At 42.9% G+C, this 18,396-nt stretch overlaps 2 protein-coding genes and 1 pseudogene across 4 annotated transcripts; all 3 read right to left on the bottom strand.

The window, feature by feature from the left end:
* Window positions 1-484: 484 nt before the first annotated feature.
* Window positions 485-3,499, bottom strand: LOC133902902 (uncharacterized). 2 transcript variants are annotated; one of them, XM_062344224.1, is made up of 2 exons: window positions 2,714-3,499; window positions 485-2,000 (listed from the first exon to the last, which is right to left on the bottom strand). In XM_062344224.1, the coding sequence occupies exons 1-2, from the start codon at window positions 3,150-3,152 to the stop codon at window positions 766-768; spliced, it is 1,674 nt and encodes a 557-aa protein (XP_062200208.1). In that variant the 5' UTR covers window positions 3,153-3,499; the 3' UTR covers window positions 485-765. The 2 variants fall into 2 exon arrangements, with proteins under 2 accessions (XP_062200208.1, XP_062200210.1); XM_062344226.1 differs by having other exon boundaries at window positions 485-2,007.
* A 141-nt stretch (window positions 3,500-3,640) lies between these two features.
* LOC133904035 (putative glucose-6-phosphate 1-epimerase) lies at window positions 3,641-7,191 on the bottom strand (annotated as a pseudogene).
* A 3,286-nt stretch (window positions 7,192-10,477) lies between these two features.
* On the bottom strand, window positions 10,478-14,086 carry LOC133903852 (probable protein-S-isoprenylcysteine O-methyltransferase). 2 transcript variants are annotated; one of them, XM_062345321.1, is made up of 5 exons: window positions 13,611-14,086; window positions 12,220-12,463; window positions 11,977-12,105; window positions 11,688-11,796; window positions 10,478-10,933 (listed from the first exon to the last, which is right to left on the bottom strand). In XM_062345321.1, the coding sequence occupies exons 1-4, from the start codon at window positions 13,828-13,830 to the stop codon at window positions 11,706-11,708; spliced, it is 684 nt and encodes a 227-aa protein (XP_062201305.1). In that variant the 5' UTR covers window positions 13,831-14,086; the 3' UTR covers window positions 10,478-10,933; window positions 11,688-11,705. The 2 variants fall into 2 exon arrangements, with proteins under 2 accessions (XP_062201305.1, XP_062201304.1); XM_062345320.1 differs by having other exon boundaries at window positions 10,478-10,885; window positions 13,611-14,083.
* Between the last annotated feature and the right edge of the window lie 4,310 nt (window positions 14,087-18,396).

Raw genomic sequence — 18,396 nt, forward strand, 5'->3', positions numbered from 1 at the left:
TTGTGCTTCGTCCGTGTCAGTAGTGCTGATGAGACCTCCCTATGGTTTTGATCACCATTGGTGCTTGTAAAGTTGTAATCGGTGACGTACTCAGGCAAGCTTCCACACGCATGCAGCGTATACCCATGGGCTAGGTTGTACACCGTTTCAATTGTAATTTCTAATTTGTTATGGTCATGCAAGGTCCAGTTATGAGTAAAACCTTTTCCTTCTTATCTAGAATGTTCTTGGACTTGGTGAATCAACAAAATGTTCTGATATCTACCCTGAGCTCCTCTCCATCTTTCCTCTTCCATCCCGGATGCTAAACTTCGACCTTTTCTTACTCGCGCTTAGGATCAACACCTGTTTAACCCGGCTTCAGGAAGCGGCTCACGGAAATGTGTATATACTTGAGCGTTTCTCCACAAAGTTATGAGAATAAGCATAAAGAGAAATAAAAGCAACATGTATATCATACTAACAGTGGTGTCATATTGGTGGCCTTGCTCGTGCAGATGGCATGGCTCAAACTGCACTAGGTAATCATGTTTTACTGTGCTGTTCTGAAGTGAACATGATTGAAAGTTACTAGCAAATTAACATGTAACACAGCTATAATCAAACCAGCTAACATAGTAAACGACAAAAATCAAACCGGTTACAGAGTATGGAATGCGTTTTTCGTTAGCATGCAGTATACAGGAAGAAAAAAAAGAAAGTTTGGTGCATACAATTCATGGGAAGTCATCAACTTACCATATAATTTTTCTCCCTGCGGGTGTATTAAACCCTCATCACATGCATAAGATGGGGATAAGCGAGTTGTTTGATGGCGTACATCCCCGCTTGAAATTGGCTGAACACTCCTGGAGTAAGCATCTCGAGCATTCCAACAACACTCGCATCTGTGTATCGTATCTTATTATGATAATATGCCTTCTGCGGAAGACGAACCAAACAGTGACGCAACAGTTTCACTAATTGCCTGCGTGTATGATACGGGCCACTGCCTTTGTCTCTACACCACCGACCATATATCAAGTTAACAAACATGTTCTGCGTCATAGAGTTGGACCAATCCTCATCTCCGGCTATGATATAGTCATACACAGCTGCAGATCTGTATTTTTCTTTGTTCTTCTGTCCGAACTTAACTGCGTCCTCAACATCTAACTGGTCCAATCTGTCGTATAACGTCAGCGTGTAAGTTCTTTTGGATATTTCATCCATCAGGCATATGTTGTACCTTATGAGAAATTGTTCGCTCACTGGATCATCTGATTCCATAAGACTGAGCAAGAACTGTAGGTCAACTGGAATTTGAACTTCACACTGTGCTAACATAAGCCTCATCAACTCGCAAAGTCTCCGATAATCTCTATTTATCCTCTTTCGCGATCTTCTCAACATATGATCCTTCAGATCAGCGCCAAGCTTCACTTTCTTATTTTTTAGCCAACAGAAATCCATCAGAGTGAATTTTCCATCCAGGCTTAGGCCAGCCCTGTGCAGACGGTAAAGATCGTCTATCATCCCCAAGAACAGGATTTTCCCAAAAGGAGTCAGTGCCTCGAGCTTTTTCTTTGGTTTATCCTTATCATAAGGATCTGGCAATACACCAGGTACATCCACTTCATGTAAAATCTTATATTTAGGACGACCTAAGAGATCCAGAACTTGTAAAGCACCTACTTCATTCTCACACAGGATAATATCATGGCACCTCGCAATTCTTGATCGGATTCTTGATCTACCTTTTGACCACTTCTGTGGCACTTTCTCTCGATCAGAATGTGCTTTTTTTGACCTTTTATCAGGAACCTTCTCCCTACCAGAAAGATGCCTTGGGAGATCATGAGCTTTGTTTGAATTTTTATCTGTTCCTTTTTCCGTGACAGCTTGCTGCCTTAAGAGGTCATAGGCTTCCTCTAAATCCTTCTGCAGTTTTGCATTCAGAAGCTCTGCTTCATACAAACGAGCTCTGAGAATTTCAATTTCGTCGTCTTTCTTCGACAACTCTGCAGACTAACAAGTGCAAGGTTTGAGCACAAGAAGTTTTAAATTAGAACATACAGATCAAAAGTTAAAGGTCGGAGTTATTTCAACAAATATAGTAATGAAACATCATATAATATCTGAATTTTAACAATATTGTGCCAATTACACTCAAGTTTCATGTTGAGATTTGAACATTAACAAAAACCAGAAGTTTTGAGTGATTAAAGTTGAGCAGAACAATCTGAACATTGCCTTGAATGCTTAACTATCTATGAACAGAACAATCACACTTATATTCACTCAAATTTCATAATGAGATTTAAACATTAACAATAACCAGAAGCTTTGAGTTCACTGCACAATTTACATTGAGGTAGATCATAGGTGCAGATTAAATTTGAGAGGAACAATTTAAACATTGCCATGACTGCTTAGCAATTCATGAACAGAACAAGCGAAAGTATATCGTTGAATTGAACACAAACAAAAACTTAATGTTGCGGAATGAAACCCTAGAACGAGGGAGGACGGATCAATATCTATGTTGCAGAATGAAACCCTAGAACGAGGGAGGACGGATCAATATCTCATCTCCTATTGGAACAGTAGCCAAATCCGTAGACAGAGGAAAGTACAAGCGCTCATCAATGCAGATACCTAGGCCACCAGCGAGGATCCTTCACGCTCACGAATAAAACCACATGGAGAGTTGGAGACAAGGAGGAACAAGTACCTGATCGGAGCGTTCGGAGCCCGGACTCGGAGCCGTCAGTGTAGTAGGCGATGACATCAGGGCCGTCGGCGTCGGAGTCGGGGCCGACGGCTTCAGCGCCAGAGTCGGAGCAATCGGTGTTTCCATCGGGGCCTTCGTCGCCGGAGTCGGGGATGACGGCTTCAGCGTCTGGGTCGGAGCAATCGGGGTCGCCATCGGGGCCTTCGTCTCCGGCGCCGGCGCCGGGGCCAGGGCCAGCGACATCGGAGTCGGATTCGATTTCGCCGCCTCGGGCTCCGATCCGAGGTGGGGAGGCCTCGCTTATCAAAACGGGGCGCGGAGAGGGCGGCTCGCTTGAAGGTGGGGACCAAAGCACAATAAAATCCCAGCCTGTGCACGAGTTGGGCCGGCTGCCACGGGTGGGCTTACATGAAGTTACAGTACCAAGGCCCACGCCCATCTGGTCCACATCTGGTCTGGACGTCAGTACCACAGCCCGGTCACTGCCGCCGCTTCTAGTTCTCTCTCCCCCCCCCCCCCCCCCTCTCTCTCAAAAAATGGTTATCCTCTGCCCTTCTGAATTCTGATTGTGATCGAGAGAGGTGGCACCGTGGCAGCAATCAGATGCAGTGGCCGACCTGACGCTGGTTCCACCTGGTGGAGGAGGGCAGTGGAGTTGGTGCTGTGTGGAGCCGTGGAGGGTAAAAGAGCGAGCAGTCATGGACTCATGGTGGTGTTCCATACAGCAGAGCTGGGAAGAGGAGACTATTTACAAATTACAACGGGAGCAGTAGACAGCATCATCAAGTAAGCTGGTCTGGACGTCAGTACCACAGCATCATCAAGGAAGCGGGAAGCTCCCGTACGTCAGTACAAATTACAACGGGAGCAGTAGACAGCATCATCAAGGAAGCGGGAAGCTCCCGTACGTAGCGAAAACGGCAATGCATCAAGAAAGCGGTCGTTGAATATGGAGAGCAACTCAACATCACTGAATGGATTCAGTGCTAGCTCCCCGATCGAGTAGTAGTCGATCAATCTCAAGGCCGTCGCATGCATCGGGCAGCTTTGCGGATAACAAAAGCAGATCGATGAAGGTGCAAATGCAGGTGCTGACAGTGTGCACAGAGGATACCAGTGGAAATACCAGGAGGAATTTGAAGCGGAGTGACGATGATCTGTTGCTAGTTGAGCAGATAACAAGAGACCAGGTGCCTACTGAAGGATTAATTTCTGGATTCATGGCGAGGTACACAAGTGGCCTTCAGGGAGGCTTTCGTCTTTGGAGGACAGCGTGGAGGATTCAAACAACCCTGAAGAACCTTCTCTGGATCTAACTGCCCACTACAGTAACTGGAAGGAACGGCTGTGTGAGCTCCATCCTTCCTTTCCACTCTTCACCAGGCTTCAAGGTAATGGGTTTCTCAACAGCTGCAGGCTCCACGCACAGCATGTGTTTGTATTCTTCATCCCCCAAATCTTGCATGATTTTTGACTTCTTATCCCACGGGTTCCATAAAACTACAAGGGGGAAAAGGGTAATGGAAATATGCATGTTGTAACAAGCTAAATGAATGCTGATAAGAATAAAATCAACTATCGGGTAAACTTACCAGTATCTGGAAGCCCATCTTTCCTTAAGACATATGTTATTTTCTTCTCATGATCAATTATTGCAATTTTTGACGGCGCGTCTAAATATATTTTGTCAATCTTCACCACAAGAAAAAGTTGACAAATCAGCAATCATAGTTTCATATGTGACATTGAACTGGCTTGGTTACCTCTGCTTCAAACACAATTGCATCCCCTTGCTCCGTGAATCGCTCTTTTGCATTAAGGTTGTCAAGGTAGTCCAAGGTCTCGAGCCCTTCAACACGTACTTACTGGGGACATTTGCGGCTTGAGTAAGTAAGCAAAAACAATTTGAATTCCTGACTGTTTGAACAGGTATGTGCTTGAATTGAGAAAAAGTACATGATATTAAACATCTGTTAATGCCTATTCTCTCCAACTTTCAGCTCCCTCCTTACCCATACAACTAAAGTGCATGACCCGTGTCCTGTGGTCTAAAAGTTTGGCATGTACCTGCATTAAAAATACAGTATAAAACCATCATGCTTGCCAGCGGCATCTAAAATTTGTGTTGCATTAGCCAGCTTGGTTTAATACCAATGTCACAAACATAATACATATCAGCCTATTGAAGGCATTAACAAGTAAACTGAGCACATATAACTGGAAAGTCATGCAAGAAAGGTCCACAATTCCAATTCCAGACTCTTGGAGAAGTTTCAGGTTACAATATCTTAATGGAAATCTGAGAAAAGAGGGGGGATGAATTGATTCAAAAAGCATGCATACCTTATGTCAGATACCGAGAAGTATGTATGATATGCAAAAGTAAATGAGAAAGATCTTCCATCAATATTTGTGTTTCTGATTCGAGAAGTGAGAATCAAATCTCCTCCAGGCGCAACAGCAACTCTGAATCGAAATTCAAAGCTGCAAACCATAATTTATTCAAAGATAGATAAGGAGCAGAATCAAGCATGGACATGATCACAGCATGGTCTCTAACACGAACCTGTGAGGCCAAATCTTGAGATCTTCTTCAGAAGGCTTCAGAATGAGATCAGCAAAAGTTTTTATAGCAGTGTTTACTAGGAAAGGTGGAGGATTATCATCAATAGCCCCAAAACGGTTTCTTGCAAATCCATGTTTCTCAAGATTTCCTTGTGTTCCAAACTGCATATATATGGTTCTTTCGGATGATTGGAGCAGGCAATTTTTTAGCTTGAATTTATGAAATAAAAATGAAGTTACCATACTTGGGGAAAGCAAATAGGTATTCCACCACGGATTGCTTTTGGAGGCTTGAAAATGGCCTGAAAAGGAAGAACTTCAATTCAAAACCATGTTTAAGAGGTGCCATGATTGATGCAGTAACATACAGATAAATAAATGAGGAGCCTTGAGTGTCATACTTAGTTGAGTTAAACTTCCATTTCTAGAAAAGAAACAACAAGAAAATAAAAGGGCTAGGGTCATGGGAAAATGAAGCAGCAGTTTGTTGCTATTTCAAAAGGACTCTTGAACTAAGAATATGATGAAGTAGGGACAGACAACAAAGCATATGATATATGTTCAGATCAAATCTAGTTAATGAATAAATTTATTTTGGTATTTTTTTTCTCGAATGTGCAGGAGAACTACGTGTCACTATATTAAAATAAAGAACTGTCCGATTACAAAGCCATACCAACGGCTGGGTTAGTTATTGGTTACAAGGATGACAGAGATGACAGGGATGCAGCGCCCATGCTTCTCATGCACTAACGGATTAAGAAGTTAACCAATGACGTCATCCATGACATCTTGAATGCTTCTATATACCTTGCTGCTGACAAAAAGCAACTCATCTCCATGGTCATTCTTCCAAGAGGTTACTTGACCTCCATATAGATGGACCTTGCAAAAGACAAGATAATTGATCAACTACAGGAGCTAAAGCTTGATCTAACACAAGGACACACGATTACAATTTTCATGCAGGTACCAGGCCCTGCATGCGCTAAGGATTTGCCTTTCGGCATATCGGTACGCTTTCCAACTTGGATAAAAAATAAAGATGGAAAAGAAAAACCAGGAAGAACGCAGCAAATTTTAAAATAGGACATCTAATCCTAGTTGCATGCAAGAATGACATTTGACACCCACTGACACAAGTTTAGAGCCTACTTAGACTAACAGAGTTAACTAACTAGTGTGTCAAGAATAAAAAAGGATTCATCTAAACAGCTGGATAACACTAAAAACTTACCTACTCATCATGTGTATGGTACAACTCAAGCACCCACAACTGACATTAGCTTCTCTGCAATGCACCTTCCACAGCCCACAACAAATTTTTTTTATGTACCTGGATGCAGTTGGGCAACTTCACTAATACAAACATAACAAATAATCTGTAATACCAAATATTCAAAAAGGAAAAAGAGAGAGTTGAGCAAGTAATTGACTTTTAAATCCATTGCTCAGAGACCGCAGTCATGTAGATCTCGCGACAAACCCATTTTAATATTTAAACGTCAGTTTCGGACACCTTGTGACCTGTGGCAATAAACCGTTGATTGATTAAAAAAAACCGTGGGTAGATCTCGTCGAGATGAACCCATTTTAATATTTAAACGTCAGTTTCGGACACCTGTGACCCGTGGCAAGTCCAATAAACTTAGACTGTTGATTGATTTAAAAAAAGGGAAGAGATAAAATGTGGATGGATTGGTCCTCAACCCGATCCATCCAGACGTCTCCCGAGTCAGCTCTTCGTCCCGACTCCCCGCCGCCTGCCGCCACTCGTCGTCGCACCCCCTCCACTCGCCTCCCCGCTGGCCCGCCTCCACTCGCTCGCCGTTGGTCACCGCCCGCCGCCGCACCTGCCACACCACTATGCGTGCCAGGTCGCTGTCTCCCCACCGCGCACCGCCGCCCGTCATCGCCTGTTGCCGCCAGTCACCATGCCTCCTCCCCTCTCTGCTCTCTGCTCTCTCCCTCTCTCTGTGTGTGCTAACCGAGAGACCGAGAGAGAAAGGCAAGGTTCAGAAGAAAGAAACAGAGAAGAAAGGAAAGGAGAGAAAAGAAAGAAGAGAAAAGAAAAGAAAAGAGGAAGGAAAAGAAAGAAGAAGAAAGGGAGACAAAGGGGAAAGGTTGGAAATTTCTTGATTTTGTCGGTTTTATCGTCAATCCTTCGAAGATGATTCCTATGTAATCCCTAGACATTTGTAGTTGAATTGGATCAGTTGATTTCCATTGGACATGTGATCGGTAATCTAATTTGTTTACAATAATCGTTGTTGAATTGAAGACGTGACACCAAAGTGAAATATCTTTTCTTTTTTATTAATCAAGGTCTAATTAGTAAGATAAGTCTAATTTGACCTTAAGGTGGTGATGTCACATCGGTTCATGCTATATGAGTATTTCTGTTTAGCATGTTTTGAAGTAACGACTTGTATGCGACGTTTTCAGACGTAGGAAGAACGCTTTTGTACTATATGTGTTTCAATGTGCTTTAGTAATAAAAATGTACTTGTGCAGGTGGTAGTACTTCCGAGCGTACCTAAGCGAGGTTCTTTCGCTGCCTTCGGTAAAAGGCAAGTAATGTAGGGGTGAAATTCAGTGTTATGTTTATATTCACGTCTTACTTCTTTTGCAAATAAATTGAAGTATATGACATTTTCTAATTTATTCAAATTATGGATGATGTTGCATTTGACGAATTAAATCCATGCTATTCTCATTGATTTGGATTATGTCGTTGGCGTCATGAAGCAGTTGCAGTGTTATCTATCATGAGTCATCAAAAGAAAAATATAAGAATTGACGTTAATTCACATGCATACATATGCACTTATGCATTTCATATGATGATAAAGGCCGATCACTACCATCATGCATAACTCGTACCGGTACATAGAGTTGCATGAGAGGTTGGCATCGTCCAGCGTAAAACTCTCAAATGGAGTTGCAAGGCATTCATACATTTTATACAATATTTAAAGAATACAGAATCCTAGAAAGTTTAATGCCATGATACATGGGAGACCGTGTTGGAGATTATCATTATTGTTCTGTTGACAAATATTCTGTCATCTGATATGATATTTTCTTCAAATTCATGTGTTTTGGCTTTTCTTTATGAGAAATACGGTTGTTTCCAAAAATACTCTTTAACTAGGTGAGATATGTTTATATACATAGCCGTCACTTGCTGACCTTATCTCACCCCCGTTAACTCTTTTTCAGGTACGCTTAGGCTGTTGACGTGCCTTTTGGGTATGAAACTTGGTAGCTACACGTATCACTTCACTATGATATTAATAATCCAACTCGTGTTTTGAAACTATATTTTTGATAGTTATCATGGTGCTGCAATAAATTTTGCGTTTGGAGAAGTAAACTTGTACATGAGGTAGAAAGATGTATGTTTTGGTTGTGTTGTGAGAATTTTAATACGTCGTTTATATCCTATATATTTTGCATGTGATTGTGTTGCCAGTTATATCGTAATTACAAAGAAGATGTTGTCAAAATTTGAATATTTAGCTAATATATGTTTAGTTGTAAAATAGGGTGGTACATAATCATATCCATATTAGTTAGATATGGTCTTATGGTCTAAGGCCCGCTCAACCAAACATGCTAGAACTAAAAACACAAATTCACCGCGGTTCAAGGAGGCTAGCACCTATCCTACAGGCCATCAAATGTGTACCGGACCAAATTCCAACAACCTGATGATCATCCATCTTGACAACGAAAGGGTATAACCTAGGCCCTTTCCCTTTCAAGTTGCATAGTCGCACGCCACTAGATTCCAACAAGCAGAGCATTGTCCACATAATATTTGAAGTCTTTCACCATCACTTTTTCACCGCGGACCTATCGAGTCGTAAATGTATTAGCGACGCAAGACCAAAACTACTTGTACCACCTTTTTTCTCTGTGGAATAGATCGCGAAAATTAACCATAGAAACACTTTCTAATGATCGAACCTCCAACTAGACGGACAGCACCGCTAATTCATCGAATTAAAAAGTGAGAAAAACAACAGATAGCCAACCAGAAAACAAAGCACCGATCGCTTCTTCACGCAAGGTTAAAATGTTGAAACGCCAGACGCCGGCACGTCTCCAATTAACCGGACCGGTGAATTAGATCGCGCAATGCGCCAACCCGTACGCACCAAATCAGGCGAACCCCGAACGCTCAACCCCCTCATTGAAAAATCCACACACCCTATGCAGAAACCCCCCCCCCCCCCATGGAATTCGCGCAAATGTGCCCCCAAATTGACCCGGAAAAGTAGGGAGTGGGAGGTGATCGAGTTCGTTACCTCCGCAGACCAGCTGCGCGACTCGCGGAGGACGAGCTTCTCGAGGCCGGTGGGGCCCTTCGTGCGCTCCACAGATGATGGGGGCGGTGTTGGCGGAGATGACGACGACAATGCGGCGGCCTTGTCCCCACTGGCTCACGCTGCGGCGAGCTCGTTTTTACACAACAGCAAGGAGTGAGCGTCGGAGCGGGAGTGGAGTGAAGAAGAGAGGAAAGATGTGCGAGGTGGGAGGAGAACTATTTATAAGCGAGCCTAGGAGGAAGAAGAGTAGCTTGTTGATTTGGAGGGATCCGAGGAGGTTAGTTATACGAAGTTAAGGGTCTAAAAAAGTTTTATGAATTATCATCTTAGCTTTTTCTTTAAAGAAATGGCATTCTTATCGAATATCTGGTTGGAGGTGCAGATTAAGAATGGAACTATGGGATATGGGCCAAATTCCTACCATCTACACCGTCATAGTACGAAATTAGAACAAATCCGTTCGAATTTTAGTTATTTCGACACAAACTTGGATCAGTCCAAACCGAGTGTTCAGCACAAACATTGTGGCTGTAAACTTCAGTGTGGACCGGGCTGATAAGATGGATGCACGAGTGCTTTTCGACCAAACCAAAGCCTAGCAGGTAGCAGCCTTTCCTTAAAAAAAAAAAAAGTCTCCTGGTGCTCACTTCCGGAGACCGACGCAATTTCAATTTTTTTTATCGCTTCAGAGAATAGGATTCTTCCAACAGTCAGGTAACTTGGACGAGTTTCTATAGGCAGAATAAGGCACTCTCCAGATTGATGACATTCCAAGGCTCTATATTTGCTGACTACACAGTTAGATTTGGGCAGACTTTGCTGTGCGCCACAGGAAAAACACTGCAACATTCCATGGAACAAGAGGTTTCGACATGTCCGTCCAGACGCAAGCATGCTGATTCCAAGTATATGCTTGACACACCAGACAAAGTTGTGTACTTGTGTTAAGAAATGCTTCGTCACAAGGAACCTCGAGCTAGTAAACATTACCTCGAAACCATTCAGCTCAAATCTAATGAATGGAGCGCTTCCACAAGTTCAGCTGTGAGTGAACATCACTATGAGGGTGAAAAAAAAGCTTGAGCTTTACATCAAATGACCAATGCAAAGTTGCTCAAATTTGCACAAGATCAATGAACTGATGAATAACTCATCTGCTTGACTACAGACTATAAAATTTCCAATTTGTCTTGTATTGTATGCAATCCATCAAAAGGCTCCTTTCTTTGTTATCTCTTGATTTCATATTGTTTGGTGCTTTACTTTGACATACCTATAGCAAAACCAAGCATAATATGAATATCCCGTCTCCAGATTTGTGCTGCATTTAAAAAAAAAAAGAACAAGAACGTCCGTTTCGCTAGTCACCACAGTACACGCAGACTGCAAAACATGTTTATTGAAGCGCTGGTCATGCCACATTCATTCAAGTAATAGTATATTTGCAATCTTATTGGTGGATCCTGAAAATATTTTTCTTTCACAAAGTAGAAATAAATGTAGCAAAATAAAATGAGCCACATCTGCTCAGCAAGCCATGTGTAAGCTGTGTTACATGGACACGGGTGCGGGTGTCGGGGCGTCCGATTCGGCAAAAAAAATTGGGACACGCCAAATACCACTTGGAATCCGACACGGATACGCGAGTGTCCGACTCGGCAAAAAATTTTGGACACGGGTGTCCGGGTAACACAATGTGTAAGTAAAATGTGAGATGTCGGGCCACAAGGCCAGGTTTGATTATGAACCATACATACTTTCCAATATAGTGCCAAAAAGCGCTTTAAATGTGAAAAAAATAGTTGTGAGAAGTTATTGTGGACAAACAGAGCTATGGTTCTGGGTCAGGAATCAAATATTCAAACTACACATGTAACTATGAGAAAAGAAACAAGTTATGAGATTATTATTGTTCGACTTCTCTTTCTTTTATGAGAAAGCATGTATCCATCAGTTTTATTATAGCACTACCTCAAGGTTTGACAATTAAAGAAAACATGATAGAGCAGTTAGTTAAATCTTAGAAGCACATGGTATCAAATGAAAACTTAAAAGTCAAGGATTCAAGGGCATACTTTGCAAGTGCGATACTTTCACTTAATAAATGGTAATCCAGAGTGCACTCTCTGTGCGTATTCTTCGTATTCAGAGCCAAAGAACTGCCTCAAGAAAAATTCTTCATACCTGCTCTGAGTGAAGGAATCACAAGAAAAAAAAAACTAATTTTACTCTTTTCACGAAGATGTTCATATTCAACAGGTGATGAAAACACTTAAAGAGGTATGCTTTGGAAAGGTCAATAATCGAGACGGAGAGACTACAACATAAAGGAGGGAAAAATAAAATGTTCTTTCAGCAGGATACGGTATCCGTTTTGAAAAGAATCGCCACAGCACCAATGTGAATGCAACTGTTGATACTGGATTACACAACATAACCTGGGTTCCTACTGCCCATATAAGAAAGCCAGAATACCCAGGATGGCGCATAAACCTGTATAATTAAGCAGAATATTTAGCAAATGAAACTTTTGAATAGTTGTAGTGCAAATGTAGAGCAGTAACTCAGTAAGTTTGGAACTCTTGAAAAAAGTAAAGAATCGTTTACCTATACACTCCATGGGTAATCAACTGATGCTGATCTTCATAATAAGTTCTTATAACGTGCGTGAAGGCGCGTCCAGCTGTCACAACAGAAACTTTACGGATAATTTCACCGATAAGCACCATTAGAAGGCCAATATTACTGACAAACCAGTACTCCTTTACTTCCGGGAAGATAAGAATTTCTGTCAGGTGTTCCAGCATTGCAAAACCCATTGCCAATACATACTGCTTGCTAATAAGAAGTGCTGCATGAGAAGCAACTTTATTACTAAAAACACTGCCAATCTAAATTGTAAGAATTAAGGACCAAAAAAACCTAACAACCACTAGTATCAACATAGTCATGACAGATACTTTTTCATATGATGTTTGGTCAGTACCCAGTTGCTAAATAGAGGTTTTAGGCTTTTGTTTGAATACTTTGAATATATCGATTCATCCTACGGTTTTGGTGGGTTGGACATTTTGTCCGCAAAAGATCAGCAAAACTTTGAGAACTCTTGCTATATTCATTATTGCCATCGGAACCAGAATTTAAAGAATCGACAGTTTAAAACAAAACCAGCATCACACTAAGTTATGTTTCAGGAATTATTTCTGTACGTCATAGTGTTTTGAAATGGGAATACCGTAAACTTCGGTTCAACCTAGTCCCTGTTTTGGTAGGAAACTATGGTTTGATCCCATACTACATGAGCTGGCCAAATGCAAGCTGCCCAAGCCCAGTTAAAATTAACTATTCAATTCATACAACTAAACACATCTAATGATTTATGAAGCAATTAATTAGTTAATTTTCATTTGTCAAAACCCACTCCATTGATGAACTTTGATCATACTTTCTAATTTTGGTGCTTTCAACTCAAAAATCCTGGCCCATTGCGAAACGTTCCTTATTTTCTAAATTCATTAGGGTTAAGACTTGGTAGCTTGTTTCTAGATAGTTGCTAAAGTTGTCATAGATCAGACAGCAAAAGCAGTTTACAGAATACAGACTACAAAAGCGTACAATAAATACTCTGGCTAGGCCAAATGTCAGTTCAAACCCAAGAGAGAAATTGCCAAGACATATTGGCACATCTTTACTCATGCGGCGATTTGCTTCAACTACTCAGTGGCGCTCTAGAATCAAGTAACGAGACTGAGTTGCAATTTAGGAATCGCTCAATACCACTTTCAAATCTAGTAAATTTGACGAGCACAGTTTAATTGGCACATCTTTACTCACGCAGCGATTTGCTTCAACTTCTCAGTGCAGCGCTAGAATCTAGTAACAAAACTGCGTTGCAATTTAGGATTTGCACAATACCACATTCAAATCCACCAAAATTTCACGAGCACAGTCCAAGCCGCGCTCAAATCGCAAGAGAGATGGGGCCATGGCTCACTCACAGGTGGCGGTGACGTTCTGGCGGCCGTGGAAAGCGGCGGCGAGGACGTACTCGGTGCCGTGGAAGAAGACCAAAGCGGCCGCGAATTGCCACGCCTGTCTCCGGGCCGACATGGCCAGAGCGGGGATCTGGAGCCCGAGGGTTGCGCTAGGGCTCAGGGGGGCTGTTGTGCTAGGAGGAGATGCTTCGCCGCGAGGTGTGTCAAGGAGGGGATGCCGCATGCGGGGGCCTTTTAGACCAAAGGTATGCGGGTGGCGGCTTTTCGCCACGCGCCTGTACGGGAAAAGCGAAGCTGGAGCCGGCGTCTGGGCTTCTCGTACCGCGGCAGCGGGCAGCGCGGGTGAGCGCCGCCGCGTACCGGTGCTACTGAGAGACGGCGGCGGCGGCGAAGGCGCCAGGTTCGCGGCGCTGTTGGAGATGGGCCCACTGCAATGGAGAAGAAGAGGGCTCGGGGAGGCCGGGGCCAGGCCAGTTGGGTGCGGCTGGTGCCCAAACTTGGCTGGACCGGACCTGATAGCAATGGTAGGTAGAAAATTGATGGAAAATTCCATGTGGGTTAAACGATAAAAAAATAATGGAAAATGGTCATCTAGATACCAAAATGCAGATAGTCTCCTAAAAAAGTTGGAGATACTCAAGTAGCGAGTAAAAGGCAGAATGATTCAGGTACATTCAGTTCACGAGTTACATACTGTTACATAACTTATATAAGTAAAGACTAGTTTTCCACCGTGCCTACGTTTATCTTTCAGCATGCACATATCGTGGACTGCCCGATCTAAATTCGAGAAACATGTGCGTCCCATTGCAAAATTCACTTCACGCTGCCTATGATGCACTGATGTGAAACGGAAGGCTCCAGATGTTTGGTGGGGTCCACTACCCAAGGCTTATCTTCAACGCACTTCGATTTTCCCATTGAAGCATCCTCCATCTCGGCTATCTCTCTCCTCTCTCATCTCTCGCTCTTCTCTGTTGAAATGTCATGGCGAGGCTACTGTCGGGTGGTGACCCTGCGGCCGCACAGTGACCCGAGCCCACAGCAATGCGTCGAGGCCTCGACAAGTGATCTGCAACCGGCAAGGCCATTGTGGGGTGGTGACCCCGTGGTGGCGCGGCAAGGCCTCGACGGGGTTGCAAGCCCGTGGCAGCGAGCTGCGAGCCCGCGGTGGTGCAGCAGCCAGCCTGCGGATACACGTCGAGGCCTCGGCGAGCGGACCGCAGCGACGAGGCCATGGCGGGGAGACGACATCAGCAGCAGCACAGCGAGGCCACGATGGGGCAGCAAGCCCTGCGGCGATGCGTTGAGGCCTCGACCAGCGGGAGGCAGGCGGCGAGTCCATTGTGGAGTGGTGAGCCACCTTTTTTTTTCCATGCTATAAGCAAAATCAGTGGAATTCCGGCGATAGCATGCAAAATTGCTTGTAATTTGAAACAAATTTGCTGTCTCGGTTTAGTTGATTTTGCTATTCATTTAAAACAAATATGCCTTTTCTGGGTTCATATTGATTTTGCTTATATACATAGTCAAATTTGCCTATCTACAGAGCCAATTTTGCCTATACACAGAGTCAAATGTGCTGAGCAAAAAAAATCAAATTGATTTTTTATTTGGCTTGTAGTAATCCTAATTTGGTTTTTGAAATCAACTATTTACGTTCAAATGTTATGTAGATTTGATTTGTTCAATCAATTTGCTCATCATGTGATCGTGATTTATTCAAATGTTTCGATGTGATTTGTTCATAAATTTTAAACCAATTTGCTCTTTCTGAGATCTTAATTTGCCTTTTTAAACTATACCTATATTTGCTTTTTAGGACCATTTTATTTGTCTTTTCTAAATATCCTGATTTTGCTCCCCAAAATTTCTCAGGTTTGATTTTTGTTTGTTTTCTTTTTTTTCACACACGGACAAGATGGACACGAGAGTGGTTCTCCCCCACCTTGCTGTGTTCTTCGCTATGCCGCTGCCACCGCCGCATGGCTCTCAGAATTAATAAGAATGCTTTTCAAGTGATGATAAAAATTGCTTAACAATTGACTTTTTTGTCAGATCGTATCTCGCTGTGAGAGCTAATGGCATACACAATCTAATTTGCTTTTAAAGTTGTTCTAATTTGCTCACTGAATTAATTTAAATGCTTTTCAAGTGATAATGATTTACTTTTGTCAATTCAATTTTCCCGTCTCCCTGAAATAAACACTTGTTATGTCTCAAGTATGCTTATTGTGATGGACTATGGGATGCACTGGTCCATGCATTTCAACTGCAATGAGCAGATGAGCTCGCTTCGTGAGGTGGGGTGTTTGCGCTAGCGCTGGCACGGGTGCGCTCTCGTGTGGGGTGCTTTTCAGGTAGTTTATCAGATTAGGAATGGGCCTAATTAAGTTATTTTCCTGATTTGGTGTGTGCGGACGGAATGACCTTAGAATACACGTGCAAGCATTAGCCGTGTCCCTTATATAAATAGCTGCAACATGTAAATTTAACAGGTAATTACCGTCTGGTTCACGAAATGCTACTTCAAACATACTGCCACTGCCAAGAGGAGGAAGGACCCTCTCGTAATTTGGTTGTGGTCCGGCCAGAGGACAATGAGAAAAAATTGAAGACCAATCTTATCTTTATCTCTATCTTTATTAATATCTTTACTATTTAAAAAATACCTAATAATACTGTTAAGACAGGCAGCCCCCTCACCTGTTCCCTCCTCTCCTCGCGCACCAGAACCTCCCACGTCCAAAATACCCGCCGCGCACGGCGCACCCGCGGAAACCACGACCTCTCTCTGTCCTCTGTTGGAAACCGCTGCCGCTGCCAGGTCGTAGCCCTAGATCCGCCGCTTCGAGCCACATGTGCACGACCGCTGCCATGCCCCCGATTCCATCGCACGCTGGACGGCGTCCTGTCGCCCACGGCGTCGCCGCTCTCGCCTTGTTCCTGCGCTGTTGAATATGCTCAAGAAGTTTGACATAGAGAATGCCAAACCTATCAAGACTCCCATGCAAGTAAATGGACATCTCGATCTCAATGAAAATGGAAGGGCTGTGGATCAAAAAGTATATCACTCCATGATTGGCTCTTTACTTTACCTTTGCGCATCTAGACTCAATATTATGTTTAGTGTGTGCATATGTGCAAGATTTCAAGCCGCTCTAAAATAGTGCTATTTAGTGGTCGTTAAGAGAATTTTTAGATATTTGGTTCATACCCTTTACCTTAGTTTATGATATCCTAAAGATTCAACATTTGACCTTATCGGCTATTCAGATTCTGATTATGCCGGTTGCAAAGTGGATCAAAAGAGTATCTCGAGGACTTGTCAATTCTTGGGTAGGTCTTTGGTGTCTTGGTTCTCAAAGAAACAAAATTTTATAGCCCTATCTACTGCCGAAGCTAAGTATATTGCCACGGGCGCTTGTTGTTCTCAGCTACTTTTGATAAGGCAAACCTTGAGAGACTATAGCTATAACATGACCAAAGTCTTATTTTTGTGTGACAATAAGAGTGCCATAAAAATAACCAATAATCCCGTGCAACACTCAAGAACCAAACATATAGGTATTCGACACCATTTCTTGAGAGATCACTCAACCAAAGGGGATATCGATATTCATCATGTGAGAACAAAAAACAACTAGCCGATATCCTCAATAAGCCACTAGATGAGCAAAGGTTTTGCAAGTTGAGAAGTGAACTAAATATCCTAGATTCTCACAACATGGCTTGATATGTTGCATACAATTGATTGTTTTAGTTTTATAGCTTTGGTAGCTAAAAGTTTGCAAAAATGTCATTTTAGTGTTATTTTTCAAAAGATTTGGTTCTTTGATCTTTTGATCATATTTTGCTACTTGTGATCATAATTATGTATTGTTGTTTGTTGGTTGATCACAAGTGATGAAAGTGTCTTATATGTCTAACTACCCAATCTTCAAAGGATCCGCATCGAATCTCATCTTTAAAATCAGTTCTGGCTTTCTCCAGAACTCGGAGTGTCCAGCCTAGCCCCGAGTATCCGGATTCTAGAGGCCCTTAGTCTCTATCCTGTTCTGTCGAGTTGACAGAACCCGGAGTCTCTAGGTTCACCTGGATACTCCAGATTCTGTCACTCAACCAAAAGTGTCCGAGTTCCCCTCCAGGAGAGCCTCTCGGTTTGGATTTAAATTCCAACCCAGAGTTTGCGGGTCCACCCGGATACTCCGGGTTATCTAGGCTTTAACTTCCACCCTGAGGAGTTACATCTCATTCTATCTCTTTCACTCCTCTCTCTTCCTCTCAACGTGGACACCTCCGCTCCGGCGATCTAGGGTTTCCACCGTGGGATTTCCAAGCTTTTCATCAAGTGACCTCATCTCTTGGTCAGATTCTCCAGCCCACCCTCCGGATCGTCTCCAGGTGCTTCGTTTGACGTAAGGTACATCTCAAGACCGATTCATCCGATCTCTTAATGTCGTTGTCGGAGGGTTAACTTCTATCGCAAGGATCCTGAGGGACCCCTTTTTAGAGATTTGGCCGGGGGGGGGATGATTCTGAATATGTTTGCGTGAGAAATAAATGGATATAAATGCGATGGCAGGTGGGGTGGAATGATCTAATGCAGAGAGGAGTAAATGCACTGGAGGAATTTTAGACTGGTTCGGGCCGCACTGCGCGTAACACCCTACTCCTATGTGGATGCTATAAATACTCTGAGAATGACTCTCAGGAATGTGCTAGTTACAAGAATGTCTGTCTATCCTAGAGCTTCGGACTCTTCAATCTCGGAGCGAGTATGAGAGTT

This window comes from Phragmites australis, chromosome 21 (genome assembly GCF_958298935.1).
Source record: "Phragmites australis chromosome 21, lpPhrAust1.1, whole genome shotgun sequence".
Taxonomy (NCBI): Eukaryota; Viridiplantae; Streptophyta; class Magnoliopsida; order Poales; family Poaceae; genus Phragmites; species Phragmites australis.

Excerpts from the sequence above, each read along its gene's own strand:
- LOC133902902 (XM_062344224.1), bottom strand. The coding sequence starts at position 3,152 with ATGGGCGTGGGCCTTGGTACTGTAACTTCATGTAAGCCCACCCGTGGC. Across the intron at positions 2,001-2,713 it reads GCTCCGAACGCTCCGATCAG|AGTTGTCGAAGAAAGACGAC; the intron begins GTACTTGTTCCT and ends GTTAGTCTGCAG.
- LOC133903852 (XM_062345321.1), bottom strand. The coding sequence starts at position 13,830 with ATGCGGCATCCCCTCCTTGACACACCTCGCGGCGAAGCATCTCCTCCT. Across the intron at positions 12,464-13,610 it reads CCAGAACGTCACCGCCACCT|CACTTCTTATTAGCAAGCAG; the intron begins GTGAGTGAGCCA and ends CTTCTCATGCAG. Across the intron at positions 11,797-11,976 it reads TTCTTTTCAAAACGGATACC|GTATGAAGAATTTTTCTTGA; the intron begins GTATCCTGCTGA and ends CACTCAGAGCAG.